The sequence below is a fragment of the Biomphalaria glabrata genome, chromosome 5, assembly GCF_947242115.1.
Source record: "Biomphalaria glabrata chromosome 5, xgBioGlab47.1, whole genome shotgun sequence".
Classification (NCBI taxonomy): Eukaryota; Metazoa; Mollusca; class Gastropoda; family Planorbidae; genus Biomphalaria; species Biomphalaria glabrata.
The window spans coordinates 49,237,455-49,261,728 of NC_074715.1; the positions used below are offsets into that span (position 1 = coordinate 49,237,455).

At 37.2% G+C, this 24,274-nt stretch overlaps 1 protein-coding gene across 5 annotated transcripts; it reads left to right on the plus strand.

Moving 5' to 3' along the window:
- The first annotated feature begins 86 nt into the window (after positions 1-86).
- Positions 87-22,421, plus strand: LOC106060687 (selenoprotein Pb-like). 5 transcript variants are annotated; one of them, XM_056030921.1, is made up of 5 exons: positions 87-752; positions 9,517-9,741; positions 11,162-11,368; positions 13,256-13,479; positions 22,230-22,421. In XM_056030921.1, exons 2-4 carry the CDS (start codon positions 9,542-9,544, stop codon positions 13,473-13,475), a joined length of 627 nt encoding a protein of 208 aa, XP_055886896.1. In that variant the 5' UTR covers positions 87-752; positions 9,517-9,541; the 3' UTR covers positions 13,476-13,479; positions 22,230-22,421. The 5 variants fall into 5 exon arrangements, with proteins under 5 accessions (XP_055886896.1, XP_055886895.1, XP_055886892.1 ...); XM_056030920.1 differs by having other exon boundaries at positions 13,256-13,459; XM_056030917.1 differs by lacking the exon at positions 22,230-22,421 and adding an exon at positions 14,719-15,012 and having other exon boundaries at positions 13,256-13,451.
- Positions 22,422-24,274: the final 1,853 nt, after the last annotated feature.

The following is a 24,274-nucleotide window of genomic DNA, read 5'->3' on the forward strand; positions in this document are numbered from 1 at the left end:
TATCACTAAACTTAGAGACACTTCAGGAGAGAAGAATACAAAGTCACTAAACCATAACTTACGAATAGAAAAACAAAACCTAATGACATAGTCAGAAAGACACAAAGATAGAGGCACATTTCTTATTCCATATGCTAGAACAAATTTGCACAAGAGCTCCTTCTTCCCTAGTGCCATTAGAGAATGGAATTTATGTGATAGATTAAGGCTTCAGAACCAAAATCCAAGCTACCTGTCTCAATAGTAAGATTATTCTTTGTTCAAAACAGATGGCAGAATAGGGCAAAATGACCAAACCTAGTTTTAATCTGGATTAGATCTATTAACCTGTTAACAATAAAAATTATTATCTCTCTCTCGATCGCCAGATAAGCTTCAAGTTGAGGCCCTCACCACTATTTATTAAACACTGGCTGGCAGGAAAAAAATATTTGAAAAGCATATTTTAACAAAGTATTTTTAAAATACTATCAAAGAAAGAGCCAGATAGTTCTAGGTCAATCCAGATGAAATATTTTATTATTGTCTGTGAGTTGCTTTATTATTGTGAGTTAAAATTCATTTTGAATTTATATTATTTTCTGTGGATTGAACAAATTTACATTGTATTTCAATTAACTTTATGCTGTGTCGTTTTAATAGTTTAAAAAATTCAGGGTCAAAAAGTGTGTGCATTAAATTGAATTGCCAATTCCTCAGTAACAAAATTTGTATAAACGCAGACGTCCACCCATGATCCACCCAACTGATTGGTAAGCAATTACAGATTTTTTTTTTTCAAAAGGGAGGTTTCAATATTTTCAACTAAGATATCAGAAGCTGTGAAGTAAAAGCTATCAACAACAACAATCATACCTCCCTCCATATAGATGTGCGGAGCGAAAATGTCGTGGTTGTACTATTTGGCCGATTGATGATGTTGTCATTATTATTATTATTATATATATATATATATATATATATATATGTTTTCAATGGGTCAGTGTGAATGGTCATATATAGTTCGTCCATCGTGGTTCGATGATGACCACTTTGTCATGATCATACAATGGATGGTTGACAGGGGTGTTGGTAAATGGCTAATCTCTCTTTCTTGGCTTGGACCTCAGTAATACTAATAATGTTGGAAAAAAACATAAACACTTCACACGACGTATTAAATATGTTTTAGAAATGTGTTTAGTGTTCTATGGATATTCAAGATGCATTCTTTCTTTTTTTAAAGTTTTATATATGCGCTAGATATAGGCCAATGAAATATGTAGGTCGCAGCTGGGGCAGCAAAGCCACCTGAAACACTGCACTCCTCATTAATTTTCGTACTTCAACCAAATCTAGACTATAACTAGAACTAGTCTAAAAATCTAGATCTTGTCTAGCTCTAGATGCGAGATATATTCTATATTCTGGATCTAATCTAGATCTACAAAGTAAATAGAGCGATTATGATCAGGATTAGTAGGCCTACAAGTAGGTTTTAGCGTAGGCCTATTATTAGGCCTATGCTGTTCTTCTTGGAAATCTGTTTAGTTGTGCGGGCTCTCTTTTTTTTTTTTTTTTTTATAAATTTCCTAGTACGTCTACTCCACTATATTAATCGAAATTGTTGGGAAGAAGTAGGTATCTAGGAGCAGGGGGGGGGGGGGGGGGTGCGAGGTTACGATCCGCACCAGTCGACACCATTCACCATGTTGGGGGTGGCTACCAAGTTGGAAAAATTATATCTTGGCAAAAGCAGACACATCGGAAGAGATAATGAAATCTCGAAATATATCTTGAAGCAGTGGCGTCACTGGGGGGGGGGGGGGTGAGAGAGGTGCGGTCAGCACCGATCGACACCATTTTGGGGGTGACAACCAATTTGGAAAATTATAACATGGCAAAAGCAGACACATCAGGAATGATAATAATAAAATCTCTATAGATATATTTCCAAATGTGCATAGACACATCTAGATGGTAATTTAAATGTAAATGAAACATCACAACGTTATACCATTTCGTCTTAAAGTATAAGAAAGGAAACCTGTTAATATGACGTTAAGTCGGTTTATAATTTAAATAAAATGTTTTAAATGACATTTGAATAAATGCCATAAACATTGTGATTTTACATTTGAGTAAAAAAATAATTAAAAGTAGATAATCAGCTCACTTTATTGGTTCAACAAAAAGAACTAACTAGCAATAGTGTTTATTGGAACATATTTCAAGAAAGTTGATGGGGAGGGGTGACGCTCTGATCTACCGCACTAGGTTACACTGACACTGTATCGGGAGGTTTCATTCCTGATCTTAGGGGATCAGTTAATGCTACTCTACTTATTCCAGGAGAGTTAGAAGAGTCTTATCAAAGACGACTTGTTGCACTGTTTGCTTTTATGTGAAAACGTCAAATGATTTTTAAAATTACTTTAAACAATCAAAACTAGACTATGGCTTGAATATATTTCTTGTTCCATTGGAGAATTCGATGGGGACCGCCTCTGAGTTTTTGTGATACCACAAACTCTCTTTGTAATCTTGTTATCTCTCAATTTGTTCTTTAATTTTTCCTTTCGATTTCTATTGGGTTCCATGTTTAACTGTTTAAATAATAATTGTGATTTATCAATGACTTCGTAGCTGTGAAATCCTGGGATCTTGCGACGAACCGATCAATCCTAATACATAATGCACATTAGAGAGGACAATACATCATTGAGTCAATTTTAGTAATAGTGGGTCTACTGACTGCTGCAAACATAACCACATCATAGAATGAAGGAATACTTCTTAATTTTAAGTTCAGGGTCCCGTTTAAGATTCACAACAGTATGTTTACGCTAGTTCGACTTCTATAGGACTGTATAAAAAACATAGGCCTTATATTGTTTGTTAATCTCTTAGTGTGTAAACAGGGCTATTACAGAATCACGGTAAACTGATATAAGCCAATACATTATTTCGGATTATGTGACTTTAATACACAGTTAAGTATGTAAGATCTTTATGAAAGATAAGGCGAGACCAATCAAGTTTATGGGACTTACTGACATTGAATGTGGCCCATTCGGCAGCCCCTCCGGCCCATTTAGGCACAGGCCCACCGGGCTTTTGCCTAGTTGTCCATAAAGCCAGTTCGCCCCTGCCCTCCATTCATTTTTTAAATAATTAAAAAAAAGAATACACAACAAATATAACAGTCTGTTTTAATTCATGATTGTCAGTCAGAACTAAGTGAATACACAACAAAAACACGGTTGTAAACTTTGTTGAAGAGATCGGGGGTCCAGTCTAGATATAATATATATAGCCGGAAGAGGACAAAGATAGATTCTTTCAAGCTCTGGAGGACGTAATTAAAAGTATTCCAAAATCCAAGCACCTCTATATCAATGAATACTTTAATGCCCTAGTTGGTGCTGTAAATGATGCGTGGTCCAAATACCTGGGACCTCATGGTGTTGGCAAAATCAACGACAAATTCATACTTCTCTGGCAAGGAACGCCACAAAGTCTCTTGGCAGCACCCACGCTCAATAAGGTGGCACCAGCTTGACCTCTGCATCACTCCAAGAATGAATCTGATAAGTGTCATCCACAACCGCTAATAGCCTACCATAGTGCGGACTGCAACTCAAACCATTCACTAGTGCTTAGCAAGATCAAACTAGTTTTCAAGAAGGCTTATACTTCCAGTCAACCTAAAACTAGACGAATTAACGTCAACCATGAAGATGACCCAGAGAAGTATGTAATCTGAACAGTTCAATCCCCTCGATAAGTGATGAAGAAAACACCTCTATCAGATGGGAGAAATTAAGAGATGTAATCTACAGCTCAGCAATTACTGCCTTTGGTCCTCAAAAAGCACAAAAATGTAGACTGGTTTGAGGCGAATCTAGCACAGATGGAAACTTGCATCGAGAAAAAGAGATGTGCACACCTCGCTCACAAGACAAAGCCTAGTCCACAATCCTTACTCACCTTCAAAACTGCTAATAAAGAGGCAAAACAAATGGCTACTCAATGGAAGGATACCTGAAACAAATTCAAGAAAGTAAAAAAAAAAGCCAAATTGTTATAAGATGGTTCAACAACTCAAGTCAACCATTTAAGAAACATGGCAACTAAGTTTTCCTTATCTATAACCGTTCACTATCTATTTAAAATATATGTTTATCAGACTAGACACAGTGTCATCTAATTTGACAGCAATGATAACCCCTTTTGGTAGATACAAATGGAAACGATTACCATTTGGTCTGAAAGTAAGTTCAGAAATTTTTCAGAGAAGATTAAATCTAGCACTAGAAGGACTGAAAGGCTGTTTCAATTACGTTGATGATATTATAGTGGTAGGAAGAGGAAGAACGAAAGAAGAAGTACTCATAGATCATGATATTAACCTAAGAGTTCTGATGAAGAGATGTCAAGAAAAGAAGATTAAACTGAACCACGAAAAGTCTGTTTTTAGAACAGCTGAAATTAACTTTTTGGGTCATATTATTACAGAAGCAGGAATAAAGCCAGACCCGAACAAAGTATCTGCGATTTTGAGTTTGAATGCTCCAAAAGAGATTTCATTAGTCCGCTATATTTGAAACAAGACAATGCAAATATTTGCACTTGACTATGTAAGACTAAGATAACGCACACGCTACAAATAGTTTACAATCTTGCGTGGCCAGATGAAAAAGAGACTTATTGTCAGGATCGTTCTTGCATTGTGAAATGAAAATTGTAACATCTCTGTTGGCAACTACATTTTCAAGTATCAAAAATGAAGATTATTTTGACCTTCTAGCTCAAAACTCTTTGTAGGACGACCCCGGTTGGGGGGACAACGAGCGAGGTTTGAACTCGGGACTATCATGACAACAGTAGGGGGGAAATGGTCTTTAGAGGAGACGATAGGTCAAAAAGAAAGAAAAAACGCACGCCCCGTAGGGGTGCCTAAGAACCGAGTACATTGAACGTGCTCAAAAACACCCCCAACACTTGCAAGACTGATGTGGTGCAGAGAAGGAATATGGGTGAATTTCCCTAGTGGGCTTCGGACCTCCTCTAATCGATGCTCTTACCGTACCCTCTATATTGAAGGTGACGCTCTAACCGGAGCTTCTTGTGATACGTGCCACGGGTAATAGGGATGTGACACTTTACATCTGCTTGGATACCTCCCCGATAGAACAGTAGTTCCTACAGGCTGATGGGGGGGGGGGCTTTCATGGACCTAGTTCCAAGAGACTTAACACTTTGGACAATAGCCAAAAACTGTCCAAAGCACACATCACACATCCAATCAGTAAAGACCTCTTTCCCCCTTTATCCATTTAATTTTGTATGTATTTGGGTCGACACATGGTTCAACATTTTTCCAGACTTTCATCTAGCACTTAGCAATTCATTTTTTAACCCTCGCACGCACAGTAATGGGTTTTGTTGTGCGTTTCGTGCAGTAGTGTCGATGATCTCGGGTTTGAGGGCAAATCTCTATTTCTGAAACTTGCAAGCCAAAGTGAGCAGTGTGTTACGTAAATGTGCAGACCGAGCTTTGACCAATAGGCCTATATTTTGTGCAAATATAAAATTATGTAACGAAATGTGCTTTGGATTCGGGGAACAATTTGATTGAATCATCTGGTTGCAAAATACACAAATTACCAATGCAAAATATTTTTTGTTGGTGGGTGGAGAGGGCCAAGTGTTGCTGTTGGGAATAGTTTTCCAGTCGTTGGTCGTTCGTGTCCTGGTCAGAACTTTCCTTTTTATTTCAATATATTTAGTTCACGTTTTTATAATTTATAAAAAAAATTATCGCCATTATATATATGCATTATTCTTGATTAGAGGTAACTAGCCATATTAAAGTTTACCAATTACAAAAGACCACTTGATGTCTACATTGCTAAATGACAAAGTTGTCTTAAAACCGTACAAAGTCAAGACTGGTAAATTGGTCGTTGACATGACCGTGTGTCAGTGCAGAGCAGACGGTGATAACAGTTGTTGTGCGCCTAACCAAGAGGAGATAAACAGTCCGCAGAAACTGCCACAACAAGGTCACCTTTTTTAAAGAATCAGACGCGGGGAGGGTGTTACTCAAAGGTCAACGACAGCGGTAAGATTAAAATTTAAAGCAAGTATGATAGCACAACGATTTTCAACGAACTTCAATAGACTTACGTATAAACTAAATAATAATAAGGCTAGTCTTCGAGTCCGAAGATTAGTGAAGGATGCAGTATTTCCCGTGGCTGCGCAGTCCCAGCTGTGACCTACATATTTTGCCACAACCAGGGCAAGCATAACCATTGTTTGTAGGTGGTCGATGCAGATTTTCTTTTCGCCGTCTGCGTTTGTCCTCGGCAGCAGATTTTCTTTTGGTCTCAAATGTGTATCCCGCGGCCGTTGTGAGTGACCTCCAGCTGTCTCGTTCTGATGCCGCATGCAACAAGGTGCTCTCTTCTATGTCAGCCAAGGAAAGTTGACGCCTAAGCTGGTCTCTGAAGCGTTTCCGTGGGGCGCCTCTGTTACGTCGACCACCTTTTAGCTCACCAAAAAAACACTGCATTTGGCATACGTTCGTCTCCCGTACGGGATACGTGCCCTACCCAGCGTAACTGTCGGACCAAAAGAAGTCCCTCTATACTGTCCATACCGGCGAGGACATCGCTGTTTGTAAATAACTAAAATAACTAAATACACATCAAACAAATTAAATAATTGCTGGTTTAAATAATAGATTAAAGAAGCTTTGTAAACACAAGGAAAACCTATATAGAAAATTTAAAGAAACTAAGGCAGAAAGAGTATATTAAATTAAACACCTAGCCGAAAAAATAAGCAGACAGCTGCAGAGTGAATACATAAACAATGTAATATTTAAAGAGAGCAAAAAAAAAATTTATAGTAACTGTGGACGTACGCTGGAAATCCAAATAGGGCAAATAGTTCATGGAGACATTTAACAACCGCAGAGGAAGACATATTTTGACAAGCAAATGCAAAAGGAAATCTAGAGAATTAATCTATAATGGTAAGTAGATATCTATTTCTTGAAACAGAAGGGAGAGGTCCCTTGAAATCCATACTAATTCTCTCAAAAAGTGGAGTCGCTTTAATCAGCTCTGCGGTCGGCTGTCGAAAAAAAACGAGGCTCCAGCTATGCACAATTTTGGCATTATTCTACAACAGTTCTGACGTCAACACAGGAAAATGAAAGATTTTTAGCCCTTACGTAGTGCAATATTCGAGTAACGCCTGAATGGCAAAGACTAGTATGTAGCAATTTAAGGTCATTGCGAGTGATGGCAGATAGATAGTTTCTTGTAAATGTATCAGCTACAGTGCTCTGCTTTCCAGGGAGATAGATGATGTCATAGTGGAAACACGAGAGCTCTAGTTTCCACCTCTGGATTTTTTTCATTTTTAATTTTTCCTTTGTTTGACCTGTTATACGTGAAAGAGACAGATCCCCGATCCGTAACAAGTGTGAACGCTTTACCAACTAAGAAATGTTTCCATTTCCTCAACGACTCAACAATGGCATATGCTTCTTTCTCAACTGAAGAATCTTTTCTTTCCCTTTTTGTTAATGAGCGAGAGAAGAAAGCAACGGGCCGGCCATCTTGGTTGAGGGTAGCCGCAATGGCTATATCAGAACTAGTTATACCTAAAACATTGAACCAGAATCTTCAAATACAAAAACAAAATCTAATAAAATACTCAGAAAGACACAAAGATAAAGGCACATTCCTCGTTCTATTTGATAGGACAAATTTGTACTGATGCTCCTTCTTCCCTAGCGCTATTAGAGCATGGAATGGGTTGCTTGAGCCAGCCAGGAAAACCCGTGACTTGGCAGAATTTATGTCATTGGTTAATGACTAAATGCATGATGCGTAGGACGTAATCATCTTCTTTTTTGAAGTAACGTCTGTATTATATAAGATAAGATAATATTTAAAAAAAATAATTTCTTATTATTTACAAAAATGCTGAAGAAAAACAAAAAGAAGGGGGGGGGGTATGATGGTTAAGTGGCAAAACGCTTGGCTTCAGTCCACCCTATTCTAATGGGTACCAGGCATAAGTTGCGGAAAGTAAAGGCGGTTGGTCACATGACACCCTTGTTAACCATCAGCCACAGAAACAGACGACCTTTACATCATCTCCCCTATAGATCATAGGATCATGGTTAAAATATAACGCATTCGGACCATAAATAACGTAAAAGATATCGTATTTTAACATTAATACATAAGAATAATAAACAAAGAAGAATGTATCTTTCTTTAAAGGCTGAACAAATATGTAGCTTTTAATTCAGTGGCGTATCAAGGTAACGGTACATGACATACCGATATACAAGTCAGGTATATCGGTACATTTACCAAAAGACTTCCAATTGTACCTCTTTAGATTCTATTGTTTAAATCGGCTTTTGCAAAAAAAAAAATTATATTTTACCAGGGCTCATTTGGGTTATTGCCAGGTATTTTCCTCATTTTTGCGCCTCAGGCTATGGGTCTCTAATGGTCGTGGGCCCGGGTTCATTATACCCCTTCGCGCCATGGATGCTATGCCACTACTTTTAACCAAGTTAAGGTTGTTGTAACAAAGGTTCTACCGGAAGTTACGCAAGCATCAGCAGAAGGTGAAAACAAGAAGGAAAGAAAGTGGAGAAGCACCATTTAGTGCAAGAAAGTGGAGAAGCACCATTTAGTGCAATAAAGTGGAGAAACACCATTTAGTGCAAGAAAGTGGAGAAGCACCATTTAGTGCAAGAAAGTGGAGAAGCACCATTTAATGCAAGAAAGTGGAGAAGCACCATTTAATGCAAGAGTTTTTTCAGTAGAATTTAAAAACTAGAAAAACGTTTTAAAAACCCTTTTTTAAAAAGCTTATACGAAATGTAATTGTATTATTAAGCTCAGATTAGTCACGTAGTTAAATTTGTAATATCTCTAGACTCTGGACCAACAACAATAAATCCTAGCGATTTAAATTATTTTTACTAAATATTTTTGTTTTGCGCAATTTATGCTTATAGCTTTCTCAATTTGATTGATCTGGACCAGTTGGGAAAATGGAAGGGTGGTGGGGTGGATTTTTCATCTACTGTATTCGATTTTTAAAAGCATTAATTTTAAAAGTGGAAAAGGGGGGGGGCAATCCAACTCATAGATCAAGCCTCCACAATCCGACATACTAACCACTCTGCTAGTAAGTTGCCTATGCAAATAGAATATTGTATTAGTTATCTATTGTTTCTTACAAATTTACTTTAAAGCAGCGAACTATAAAGGGGACTAATTCAGCTTAAACCACCTCTTCAGTCAAGTACTGTTTCTTACTCTTGCTCAAGATACCAAACAAAATAATTAATTACCGATAGTTAACAAATCCATTGGTTAATTTTTAAAAAAAGATTTTTGTATTGCCATTATAAACATTTTAAATAATAATAATAACAATGAGTTAGATAATAACAATTGACAAAACTTGTTTTTTTCCTTTGCTATCCAGAATCTAATTACCTAAAACGAAGAAAATGACAGCACATCTAGCGTCATTGATCGGCCTGGGCTGTATAGTAGTGGTTCTAGCATCCCAAGTGACGTCACAGAGTTGCAGTGCATTCACATGGAAATCCACCCTAGGAGAGAACCCTTTAGCTACGCATCGTGGTAAGGTGGTACTAGTCGCCCTGATGGCGGCTCATTCCTCCTATTGCATTACCCAGGCATCGAGGTAAGTTTAACTTTGAATTAATAAACTTTAATCAGGTTGGCTGCCTGATTTTGCGGCATGCGCGCTGGACTGTAGTTACAACGTCTCGATGGTTCTGGGTTCATACCCTGCCCGCTGTTTATAAAGTTTTGGTTGAAACGAAGGAGCTGTGATTTTAGACCTTATGGAGATCAAATGTCTATGCCGCAGTACCTAATGAGATATATTGGCGCGTTGATCGCTTCTTGGAACGCCACAATTGTGATTTTCAATGATATATATATGAATATAGGTATCTTGCAGAACGTTGCGATTCTTTGAGAAACATTGTTTCTAGCTAAGAAGTGGCTTGGTATTGGCCTCATTTTAAAACATTGTTTCTAGCAAGTGGCCTAATATTGTCTAATTTTTTAAACATTCTTTCTGATAATGGCCTCATTTCAAATCTAATAAAAGGTCTCATGCTGATGGTTTCGGTTTAACATTATCAGATGTTTCGTGTTATCTCCTCACCCTACTTGTTTTTAAACGTAAACTTTCCTGGTCATCTATGTGTTGTAGGACCTAGTAAGGTCTAGAGCCACAATGTATTTTTTTAATCTAAGGCAAACACTCAACGAAAGGAAGTAATAACAGATGTATTTATTTACAGTTATAAAATACACAGACATGAACTTCAGCTATCAATTTACTAGGAGTCTTAAGTTCCACCAGAGCTTTCCTACCCAAAACCTTAGTACAGACAACCGACACACTTCCCAGTGTCACTCCAGGTCCTCACTACAGTTCACTGGTAGCACAAAGGATGGCTCTTAGTCCCAGATAGCTCCCATAACGTGCAGATCACCTTATGAAATACTCAGAAAGACACAAAGATAAAGGTACATTCCTTGTTCCATATGCTAGGACACATGTTTGCAAATGCTCCAACGGACCTCATTCACCAATCGTAAACAAACAACATTTAGTCACGTGATAATATTGATAAAACAACGAAAAAAAACTCACTTGATAGCCATTGTGTATTAAAAATTAAATTAGATCGTAATTTGTATAGAAGAAATAGAGAATCACGTTGCTAAATGTTGTCTGTTTATGATTGGCAAAAGAGGTCCATTCCCTAGTGCTATTAGAGCATGGAATGGGTCGCCTGAGCCAGCCAGGAAAAGCAATGGCATGGCAGAATTTAAGTCATTGATTTACATGCATGACTAGATTGACCTAGGAACACAATTAAGACGTAATCATCTTCTTTTTTGAAGTAATTTCCGCATTTTATAAAATAGATAAGACTCCAGCCGGATCTAAAACAGTCCTTTAGTATCAACATGTTGTCTCTTCCACGTGTTGGACGGTGCGCACCATCAGTGTCGACTCGGGAGCGGGGTTATAACAATATTTATGATTGTGCTTCAGCAAGTTTTTACAAATTATTATTCAGACTTGATGCTTTGAAGAGCCGACTTGCCAGTGAGGGTTATCCGGACATTGCTATGGTCATCGTGAACGGAGGGGAGTCTATATCCAGGAACAGCATAGCCAACCTGCAGAATGCTAGTAGCATTGCCGTCATCCAAGACAACGAGCAGCATACTATGTACCAGGAGATCTTCAGGCGAAACAAGGATGACTTCATTGTGTATGACAGGTGAGTCGCATTTTTGTATTTGTAAATTGTGGTGCACTGTTTTCTGTATCATAGCAGCTTTATTGTTTCTTCTCCTGTCCAAAAGTATCTCAAAGTTTAGGGATTTTACTAATTGTGTTGTTGTTAATCTAGTCAATAGTGAATATACATTTTTCTAATATAAATCTCTCTGCTGTATTTTGCGTTCGTTTCTTGTTTTCTTCATTTGAGGGCATCGAACAAATGGACGCATATTCTAATATTGGTCTATTCAAGATTAATTCGCATTTAGTTGGAAACCGGAAATACATTTTTATCCGCGACTGATCGATTCACAGACCTATATATATATAGAGAGAGATTTTTATGTACGTAAACTCTCTTTTCAGTCTCTAAGGGGAGTCGCCCCAATCAATCTTTTCTGTCTTAGAAAAGTAATGGTCTTTAGTTTTCAAAGTTTAGACATAATGCAAAATCATTTCTTGGATATTCACGCAAATATATGAAACAAAGCCATTTCCTGTTTGTTTTCATTGAGATAATGTTTCAAAAATCCTAGATCGAAATAATTCATGTTGATTTAAATCATCTTATGTACATTTCAATAGATTGATTAATACCTAGATCTTTCTAGATTATGTATCTGAAAATTGAAAAATAATAATTATGAGACGAGAGTACTCTTATTTTTTGATATTCAATTACTAGATCTAGATCTAAAAATTTAATTATATGTTACATAGGTTAGGGTTAAAAAAAAAACAACACAATATTACTTCTTTTAACTACTTTACAAAACAACGCATTGATCCAACTTTCTAAAAAAATTTCACGACATTTTTTGTAATGCTAAAAAATCTCCATGTCCAGTATAGAGTAGTATATATAAGTCTATGCCCTAATGCTTTGTTGGATTTTTAAATACCATAATTTCATCAATATGCGGATTCCGCGATTTTTTTTTATTTACATTCATTATAACACTGTATACTTTTTAGTCTAAGTAGGCCTAACTGACTTACCACGAATAAGATAATTGTTTACAATATATTTAATGTTCATATTACTTCTAATAAATGATGCTTGCAGACACAGGAAGACATGCTCCAATTCGATTCCCATTATTGGGCTTTCTCTAAATCTTCTTGTAATATGTCTTATATTATATTGTTTCATTGTTCTATATATTATGCAATCATCAATAAGTAAGAGTTTAGGTCATTTATGTATTTTAGAAACAGTAGTGGGCCTAAGACTGTTCCATGGGGTACATCTTAGTTATCGGCTATTGGTGCCGATTTGGAGCCATCTATTATTTAAACTAGCCTCACGAACTTTGTTCCGAAATACTTCACACCCGACCCCCAATCGCGACTCATTGAAAAATTTTCTTTGCACACGTTAAACAATTATTATGGTAGGGTTCCTGTGTAAGTATTATAAAATAGGCATAGATATTTCATACGTCAATGAAAGTCATCTAGATTCTATATGTGGCATAAAACTAAAAAAGATAAATATATTTTTACATTATTGAATTTGTAAATTCACTAAAGCGGACCTACTATGCAAATGTAAAAATTGTCTCTCTTCCTTAAAACTTGTATTAAAATTGCATCACCAGAATGTAACATATCATTTCCGTCCTTTTACGATCTATTGAGAAGATGATGAAGTCATCTGTTTCTATAGCCAACAGTTAATGAGGGTGTCATGTGGTCACTACAATGACCAACCGCTTTTTCTTTCCCCAACTAATTAAAGTCGTTTCCATTTTTTTAAATAAATGCTTTTAAAAAACGATAACCTTTCTTTCAGTTACATAACTTATCCAAATCATAGACAATATATATACATCGTATAACCTTTTTCTAAACAAGCTTTTTAAAAATGTTTTTGTTGTTTTAGATGCGGACAGAGGTCTGTGGTCATTCCTCACCCTTACAGTTTTCTTGGTTATGTGACTACAGAGCGCGCGCTGAAAACTGTTCACTCTGGTAGACTCTTGTGCCACTGCCAACTGGATACTATTGCAGAAAATGGCGAACAGATGCAGTCAGACGAACCACTTGGGCCAAGAGATACTACCCAAACTAGCACATATGTGAGCAGGTCAGGGTGGCGCTAACTGAGTGAGGTCCTTTTAATTACTGCTGCTCAACATTTGCTCAATATTTTACAGTAGGCAGGTGGTAGCTCTACTGGGTGGGCCCAATCTGTGCACCTCGGTCTGCGACCAAGGGGCTTGAGTTGCCTAAGCAACCGGACAGCACAATTAAACTAAACTAAACTAATCTAGCTAACTAAAAGAACAAACTAAACTAAATTTATAAAACAAAACTTATATACACTTTATTTACAACAAACTTACAAAGCAATAAAAATATAGATGAATACGAAAAAAAAAACTTTACAGAAACAACTAAATAAACTTAGAAATAAACAACTAATCAACCTGACTATACCACTACAAACACTAATAAGAAACCCAAATGTCTAACTATCTTTACTAGATTACACCTAAAAATACCAACACTAAACACAACAGTACAGCAGACAGCTTAACTGTGGCAGTAATAAATATACTAATAAAGGCAGTAGCTATTGCAGACAGAGTAAGCTACTAGCAACAGAACTACAGCAATACCACAACAGGCAGTACCACAACAGGCAGCTATAATGGCAGTACTATAGCAGTAATGGCAGTACTATAGCAGTAATGACAGTACTATAGCAGTAATGACAGTAGGGCAGGAATTATAGCCTGCAATTACAAATATAAACAAACATAAGACGATGATAAGACATAATAACAAAATAATAATAACTAGACCTAGTCTAGCACATACACATACCTAAATGCATGAGGTAAATACAATTACCTGCATGTAGCTAATAAAAGCCATACATACTCAAGTCAAAGTCTAAGCCGCGACCAACACCGATCAGGCTAGACTACAATAAACATAAATCTAAGTCTAGGCTCAACAAATCGAACAAAGCCGCCATGACAGCGATGCTTAGGACGCAGCCATCTTTTACATTAAAAAGTAGGACAAACTGCCAACTAGCAATAAAATATTAATAAAAATACATAGGAAACATAAAATAATAAAATATTTCAAATAGACATAAGTATAGAAAACAATAAGGGGATCATTAAGGATGACGCTAAGGGGTGACGCTACCCAAGTCTACGGAACTTCCGATTCCATCAGAGGTAATCATGGCTAATTAACTAGCCAGTGATGCCACTACACTAATCAGTCTACATCTAGACTATAAGAGTAGGCTAGATGTAGGAATAACTAATAAGACTAATACAAATACAAACTAAAGAAGTAAAAATAAAAACATTTTCCAACTTACAGGCGGTCCCAGCTGAAATTACACACAAAAAAATAGCTATACAGGCACCACTACCTGCACTGACCACTGGTCAAGACAAAAGAGAGCTAGCTATAACTGGTCAGCGCAAACATATCGGAGAGCATGACGTCACTGTGCTATTATATGATATTACGTCATTGTTTGTTGTTTATGTTTTGTGCGAAAGCAAAGAATCGGACGGAAATAAAAGTTAGTTATATATGTCTACCTTGATAAAGACAGTCTCGTTATTATCATTATTAATTAGTAACGTCTACAGTAATTTATTATTAATCTGTGACTTCAGAACATGGTGTCAGATTTGGTTTCAGATCTTGTGTCAGATCTGGTGTCACATTGCTTTAAAGTGCTGGTAACAGGTAGATTTAGATCTAGTGGTTTCTAAATTGCTAAAAGTACATTTTATTTGTGGTGTCGTTAGTTCATGTTGTTAGATCTAGATCTAGACATAGAATCTAGAATCTGTACGAATAATGGAATTATTCGATCCTCCTAAACCGTTGTCACTATATATATATATAGACGGTAATCTATCTGAAAGATGGAAAAAATGGAGACAAAGTTTTGAACTGTTTATGGTCGCCACTGAAAAAAATACGAAGCCCGAGCCAGTGAAGAAAGCTTTATTGTTACAACTGATCGGTGAACCCGCTCGAGACATCTACAATACTTTTCAAGTATGTGAAGATGAGACTGTAGACAAACTCATTGAAAGGTTTCAGAATTATTTTTTGCCTAAGTCCAACACTGTGTATGACAGATTTAAATTCTTTTCAAGAAAGCAGAAAGACGGAGAAACGTTTGAACAGTATTATACTGAGTTAAAGAACTTGGCAAAAGAATGCAAGTTTGACAACCTTCGAAATGAACTCATCAGAGATCGATTGGTATGTGGCATACAGTCGGATCGAGTGAGAGATAGACTTCTGAGAGATGTAGACTTAACTTTAGAGAAAGCAGCAAGCATAATTCGTGCTGACGAGCATACCCAGAACCAAATGATAGATATGAAAGGACTACATGTGGATGCTGCTAATAAATTAAAGAAGACACATGATAGAAAGCCAGTCAAAACTTCACAGGAAAATATGGCAAAGAATCATGTAACAAGTTTATTTGGAGATTGCAGATCTTGTGGTGGATCTCACGGAAAATACAATTGCCCAGCATTCGGACAGACATGCTGAAAATGTAAAAAGAGAAATCATTTCGCTGTAAAATGTCGTTCGAAACACTTCAAGGCTGTTGATTCACTGGAAGATGAAAGTCAAGCAAGCCAAGTAAATGAGTTGTGGTTTGAGGCAATTGGTACTGACAACAATGTCAAAGTTTGGATGGTTGATGTCAATATTATGGGAAAAATAGTCAAAATGAAGATTGACACAGGAGCACAAGCTAATGTGATATCAGAGTCAACGTGGAACACTTTAGAAACTGATACTCAGTTAAAGAATTCAAATACTACCCACGAGCATTGGGGGATGAAGCATTAGAACTGAAGGTAGTTGCATCAGTTACATTTAAAGTCGGCGATGTAGAAATTAAAGATGATCTGTACGTGATCAAGAAAAGTATAAATCCTATACTAGGTCTGAAGACATCTATTGCTTTAAAACTAATTGAGGCAAAGAGAAATGTCGAAGTACACGATGTCAAGCAACAAAATGAAGTTCCACGAGTGTTGATGAAAAAATATAAGCAAGTATTCGAAGGACTCGGTACATACAAAATGAAGTATCACATTAAACTGACGTCAGATGCAAAACCAGTTATTCAATGTGCGCGCAGAGTTGCACCATCACTCTATGAAGAATTAAAAAGAAAACTCACACAAATGCAACAAGATGGAGTGATCACAGAAGTTGATGAACCAACAGAATGGGTTCATAACTTGGTTATAGCAAAGAAGAAAGATAATTCTTTGAGGTTGTGTTTAGATCCCCGAGAACTGAACAAATATATAATGAGAGAACATTTCACTATACCAACATTTGATCAAATCAATAGTTCACTGGGAGCAGCAAAAGTGTTTAGTATACTTGATCAAAAGGATGCATATTGGCAAGTTGAGTTGGATGAACCAAGCTCTTATTTATGTACATTCAATACTCCGTTTGGAAGATACAGATTCTTGAGAATGCCTTTTGGTACATCCTCAGCTAGTGAAGTATTACAGAAACGTGCTTATCAAGTATTCGGAGATATACCAGGTGTACATATAATGTCTGATGACATGCTGATTGCAGCAAAAGATGAAAAAGAACATGATCAAATTTTTGAAAAGGTTCTGGAGAGAGCTAGAAAGAACAATGTAAAGTTCAACAAGAACAAGATACAATATAAACTTTCTGGTGTTAATTATCTCGGAAGACAAATTGGAGCAGATGGTATTCGTCCAGATCCAGCTAAAATCAAAGCAATAATGGAGATGCCAGCACCAACAGATCGAACAGGAATTCAAAGACTGCTAGGGATGTTGAACTTTCTGTCAAGTTTCATTCCAAACATGTCAACAATTACCAGTCCAGTGCGTGAATTGCTAAAGAAAGATGTATTGTGGCAGTGGAATGCAGAGCAAGAAAATGCTTTCCAACTAATAAAGAAAACACTTAGTGAAGCTCCAGTTCTGCAATTGTTTAACCCTGAAAAGCCAGTTACTATTCAGTGTGACGCTTCTTCTAAAGGGTTGGGAGCATGTTTAATGCAAGAAGACAAACCAGTTGCGTATGCGTCAAGATCATTGACAGAAACAGAGTGCAGATATGCACAAATAGAAAAGGAAATGTTAGCTATAGTGTTTGCAGCTGAACATTTTCACCATTATATTTTTGGAAGAACTGTGACTGTACAATCAGATCACAAACCTTTGCAAACTATTGTGACTAAGCCTTTACATAAGATTTCACCAAGACTTCAGTTGATGATGTTAAGACTGTTGAGATATCAATTAACTGTAATTTACATTCCAGGTTCAAAAATGCAAATAGCTGATACGTTATCGCGTGCGTACATCAATGGTCAAGAACAATCAAATTCAAATGATGACATGGTTATGAGAATTCATAGCGCAACAGCACAGTTTCCGGGAAGTGATCAGAAGATTATTGAAATTAGAAGGAAAACTGAATCTGATGCTAAATTAAAACTTGTAATGAATTATGTCAGAGAAGGTTGGTCAAAGATAAAAACTCAAGATCATGAAACAGTGAAAGTGTATTGGTCATTTAAAGACAGTGTTCATGAAGAGAATGGAATATTGTTTTATGAGAACAGAATTATAATTCCTTCAAGTATGAGAAATGAAATTCTCGACAAGTTGCACATAGGTCATTTTGGTCTTGAGAAAACCAGATCCAAGGCAAAACAGAGTGTGTTTTGGCCAGGATTGTCCAAAGATATTTTTTCGACAATAATGAAGTGCGCAACATGTGCAACGTTCAAAAGAAATAATGTGAAGGAAAAATTGTTACCTCATGCTGTACCAGACAGACCATGGAAAAAGGTTGTGACAGATTTGTTTGAATGGCGAAACAATGACTATTTGCTTGTTGTGGACTATTTCTCTAAATACCCTGAAATAAAACGACTGGAGAACAAAACAGCAGAATGTGTTATCAGGGCAATGAAAGGTATTTTTGCTAGACATGGCATACCAGAAGAAATAGTGAGCGACAATATGCCATTCAATAGCTATCAATATAGAGAGTTTGCTTCTGAATGGGGTTTCAAGATAACAACATCAAGTCCCAGATACCCTCAATCAAATGGACAAAGTGAGGTGTATGTTGGTATCGTAAAACAGATATTCAACAAAGCATACAAAAGTGGGAAAGATCCATATCTCGCTATGCTCGAGTATAGAAATACTCCGATAAGCGGACTGCTTTATTCGCCATCACAACTGCTGATGAGTAGAAGACTCAGGGACATCATTCCAACTGATCCCAAACTATTGAAACCATCGGTAGCTGAAAATGCAGAGACATTACTCAACGAACGACAGAGGAAAAGCAAAGAGAGGTACGATGCAAAAGCAAGGTTACCTAAAGACTACTCTGTCGGGGAGAAGGTGAGAGTTCGTCTAGGACAAACATGGCAGAAAGCAGTCGTCATTAAGAAACATCCATCACCCAGATCTTACATCATAAAGACAAATGATGGGAAAACATACAGACGAAATCAACGGTTTTTAAATAAGAGCTACGAAGAAGACATCTCTGGGTACTATGACACCGACGAAGACACTGAACAGCAAACTGTTAGAACAAAAGAAACAGACAATTATAAACCAACATCTAGAGAACTTGCTGTGCCGGTCAAGACAACCAGAAGTGGTCGAGTTGTCAAAATTCCTTGTAAATATAAGTCTTAAGAGCTTCAAAAGGAAGGATGTGCTATTATATGATATTACGTCATTGTTTGTTGTTTATGTTTTGTGCGAAAGCAAAGAATCGGACGGAAATAAAAGTTAGTTATATATGTCTACCTTGATAAAGACAGTCTCGTTATTATCATTATTAATTAGTAACGTCTACAGTAATTTATTATTAATCTGTGACTACAGAACAGTCACGCTAATTTTCTAAAACTAAACTGGACTACCGAATTCCCTAATTTGTACCTAACCGTACACAACAATAAAATCTAGCAAATTACTAAAGACACTGACTACACAACATTATATACCAAATTAAACAGCGTTAAAAAGAGAATCTTAAAAATTAAATCCTACAAAAATACAAAAAGGAAGATTAAAAAGTTACGAGTAAAACACAAATAACAGAAAAAGAATAAAACTAGCAGAAAGTTAAATAGCGGAAACTACAAAATACTCAGCATTGAACTATATAACCTATATTAACACTAAATTACAAACATCATAGCCCTGGCCTATATAAATTACAAATTAGATAAAATTAGATCTAGGAGCGCCAGCTCACACATACGTAAATATTCAGTGCCCTCAGGGAGACAACACGTGCCAAAGGTTTGAGAGAAGACACAACATAAATTCGACGATAATTGCGAAGCTGAATTACCCCACAGAAGACGCGGTCGAGGACGAGGCAGAGGGCGTAACTCTGGTCGTGGTCATGGTCATGGCCGCGGCAGTCAGCATAGCATGAGCAACGGAGAAGGCGCCAGACTGGACGCCCTTGTAGAAGCATCGGTTTGAGACTGCGCCAATATGTCACTGACTCCTGTGATCAGGGCGCCCACTCAATGGTGTAGGTGTCCGAGACAGGAAATCAGTGATGAGTGTGTGTGTGTTCCAGATGAGAATGCTGTCATGAGTATGAAGTGCGCATGTCACAAACCTTCCCATGATACAGTAGCTCCATGTGACAGATGCCAGGAATGTGAGGAGCGGAACGATGTATGCCGTGAAGTTAAGAAACTGTCGAAATGTCAGGCACGGTGCCAGTGTCTGCAAGATAAAGCATCCAAAGCGGAGATAGCTCCCTGACAGTGACAAGACTCCAAAGGCAAAGTGAAGACATTTCCCTGACAGTGACAAGACTCTAAAGGCAAAGCGGAGACATTTCCCTGACAGTGACAAGACTCCAAAGACAAAGCAGAGACGGTTCCATGACAGTGACAAGACTCCAAAGACAAAGCAGAGACGGTTCCCTGATAGTGACAAGGCTCCAAAGGCAAAGTGAAGACATTTCCCTGATAGTGACAAGACTTCAAAGGCAAAACAGAGACGGTTCCCTGACAATGGCAAGACTCCAAAGGCAAAACAGAGACGGTTCCCTGACAATGACAAGACTCCAAAGGCAAAACAGAGACGGTTCCCCGACAGTGACAATACTCCAAAGGCAAAGCGGATACCGTTCCCTGACAATGGCAAGACTCCAAAGGCAAAATAGAGACGGTTCCCTGACAGTGACAAGGCTCCAAAGGCAAAGCGGATACCTTCTCTGACAATGGCAAGACTCCAAAGGCAAAAAAGAGAGACGGTTCTCTGAAAGTGACAAGACTCCAAAGGCAAAGTGGATACCGTTCCCTGACATGGCAAGACTCCAAAGGCAAAACAGAGACGGTTCCCTGACAGTGACAAGACTCCAAAGGCAAAGCGGATACCGTTCCCTGACAATGGCAAGACTCCAAAGGCAAAATAGAGACGGTTCCCTGACAGTGACAAGGCTCCAAAGGCAAAGCGGATACCTTCTCTGACAATGGCAAGACTCCAAAGGCAAAAAAGAGAGACGGTTCTCTGAAAGTGACAAGACTCCAAAGGCAAAGTGGATACCGTTCCCTGACATGGCAAGACTCCAAAGGCAAAACAGAGACGGTTCCCTGACAGTGACAAGACTCCAAAGGCAAAGCGGATACCGTTCCCTGACAATGGCAAGACTCCAAAGGCAAAGTTGTCGACTGACAGTTGCAAAACAGCAACGCGGTCATCACACGAAAATGACATGACGGCAAGGTCAACTGTTAGGTAGTTATTGTAATTAGTTAACATGACAATGACAAAACGAAAACAACACTAGAACAGGAATTTGACAGAGAGATAGGTCATCCCGACACTGAAAATTCATGGAGAGATATTGTGTACCATTGACCAGGACCGGATTTAGATTTTATATGGCCGTAAATTTTTTGAGATATGGAACCTCTTGTAATTAACATAAGATAGTTTATGCCCTTGCTTTTCTTCAAAACAATATTCTGTGTTCCCTAAGCTATAGGTTAAGCTGCCAATGGAACAACACTAGTTCATTAAAAATCTACTAATTCAGTAAGACCAGGAGATGAATAGAGTGTGGTCCAACACCAGGTGAACAGCTTTTTATTTATACCTACAATTCTATTTACTCACAAAAAAGCCCTTAACATTGTTCTGTTTGTTTGTAAAATGTTTTACATGTTTCGAATGTTCCTTCAAAATGAAGACATTTACTCCCTAGTTCAAACCTCCCGCAGGACGACGGGGGTTGGGAGTGGGCAGGGTTTGAACCCGAGACCGAGAATCCGAACGACAGTCCAGCGCGCAAACCGCACGACCAGGCACCCTTTTCAATCCCAACTTACACATCTCTGAATTTAGGCTGGGACAAATATTTTTACTCTTGTCTCGTCGGTGTCAATATTCTTGACATGTATCTCTTATGTTAAATTACTTTTATCATTACATCATTTTTCTGTGTATTCGTTTTGTATGGTTTTGAATAGATCTTTAAATAAGTTTTGCATTGAATATTCACAAAAAAAAAATATCATGTCAAGTGTGGGAATAATATAAACTGTTCACCTAGTTTGGATCACTCTGTATGTTCCTTTCTTTTATATAACACATAAGACGTCAATAAGTTATCTAGGTTTATTAATCTCTAAAAAATTGTTCATTCTATTTATAAACTATGTTTACTTTGGACTTTGGGAGAAAACAAAAAATAGCCAGATCAGATGCTGTTGTAAATACTGACAAAAGTCCACATGACATTTATACAAAGCTTATATCCTCCCTTTGTCTGTCTGGCAGGATTCTTTTACACGGTTTTTTCTCCCGCTTCCAACTCTTGGATCAAGAAACATTTCACAATTATTCAATGTCGATGACGACGTATGCATCGATTAAAAACACCGCAAACAAACTTTTTAATTAATTAGTTTAAATTAATTATTTTGTTACATTTTTTGAAATAGGAAAATAAATCTTGCAGTATTGAAAGAACTATCAGCAATTGGTTCTTACTCTTGAAAAAACTTTTTTTTATATTTCGCTTGTTTAAACTTTCAAAAAATATTTTATTATTAAAAAATGGGGGGGGGGATCATATTGGTAACTGAGCTTTGGTCTGCTGGATGCAACGGACAGGACAAAGACATGGTCAACTTTAGCCAACAGACTTTGACAAGATTTGAGTACGACTTATCATGTGACCATATTGACACTTTGTGTTCCCCTCTTCTATGACAACGCACGACGAAACATGGAGGCGTCGTGCGTTCGATTCTGTTAAACCAAATCCGGGGGTAACAAAGTGCCGATTCTGTGACATTGAAATTTGGATGTTGAACTTTATATAAGGTAGTGATGCAGAACCTTTAGAGAGACCGGATAGTACCAAGTTGAGGGCCGGATATAACCCGCGTATTCTGGGTTGAGCATCACTGTTATGGTGCATTGAACTGTTGAAAGTGTTACAGAGTAAAGTTTTGATATACATTCGTTGTCCATGTCTACTTTTTTTACCCTGGTTAGTTTTTATTATTTACTATTATCTTAAATGTTTGTTAGTCATCATTGATAGGGAGAGAACAAACTGTAATAATAAATGGCTCTAAATCAGCACCATAACAGTAAACTCAGATGTACCTCAAGGAACAGTCTTAGGTCCACTACTATTTATAATTTACATAGGCCTAAATGATTTGCCAAATCGCGTTACTTCAGGGACAAAAAGTCAGATTATTTGCAGACGATTGCATAATATATAGAACAATAAAAACAACACAAGATACAGAAATTTTACAAAGAGAATTAGACTATAGAACACTTAACTAAAGGGAAAATAAGCCCAATAAAGAGGTCAATAGACCCCCCCCCACCCAAAAAAAAAAAAAAGAGACAGAGCCAAAAAAAAAGAAGCAAATAAAAAAAGGCAAAAACCCAAGGATTCCTAGGATGTAAACAGCTCAACAACTGACTTCAAAAGCTAAAAAGCTGAGGTATTTTTTTTTTTTACGGAAATGTATTTTTCTTGAGGATTTGAATAAGAGATTGACCCTTTACAAGACAATTAGATCAATTGTATATTCATTATAAGACATCAGGTAGGCAGGTTCAAATCTAACTTCACATTCACTTTCACCTATTCTTTGATCTGTTGGACCGTTGGGGCACCACACAAGATCTGTCAACCTTCTTTCTCCATTCTTCTCTGTCATTTGTCTTTGATAGAATTTCAATCTGATGTTCTTTCTGAAAATTTTGAAACCTGCCTTATTACCTGCTTGAGTAGACTACTTCAGGGGGCCTATTTTGAGTTTGTGTTTCCACACAAACTGTCTTTCTAACCTTGTTTTTTTTTTTTGTAGTTTTATTTCTAAAGAAATCGGATCAAACAGACTGTAAATGTCCTTATTAATGTTATTTTGTTATTATTATTATTATTTTGTTAAGTCTCTATGATGAATGTGATTGATAATATCAGTTGTTCTTTTAAACTGTGGTAAGTTAGTATCTCGCGTGAGAGTTTGTTTACAATATGCTAGATATCTAAGATATGTGTAACTTACGGCTTTAGAGCCTATTGTTTCTTTGTACAAGAAAATAGTTACGAAGACCGCATCTTGTCTGTCCAGAGAATCCGATTTAATCTGAGGCAAATGTAGGTTTCAAAATGTGTGAGTTTGGTCTAAATTAGCTAGTTTGGCAAACGTTTTTTTTTTTCCTCTTTATTCTCATTGCTGTATAGTCAGTAACTTTCACAGTTTATTTATCTTATATTTTAAGACTAAGACTAAGACTAAGACTGCTTTATTGATCCTTACGGAAATTTGTTGTGATTACAAGGACTCGTT

Excerpts from the sequence above, each read along its gene's own strand:
- LOC106060687 (XM_056030917.1), top strand. The coding sequence starts at position 9,542 with ATGACAGCACATCTAGCGTCATTGATCGGCCTGGGCTGTATAGTAGTG. Across the intron at positions 11,369-13,255 it reads GACTTCATTGTGTATGACAG|ATGCGGACAGAGGTCTGTGG; the intron begins GTGAGTCGCATT and ends TTGTTGTTTTAG. Across the intron at positions 13,452-14,718 it reads CTACCCAAACTAGCACATAT|GCGGTCCCAGCTGAAATTAC; the intron begins GTGAGCAGGTCA and ends TCCAACTTACAG.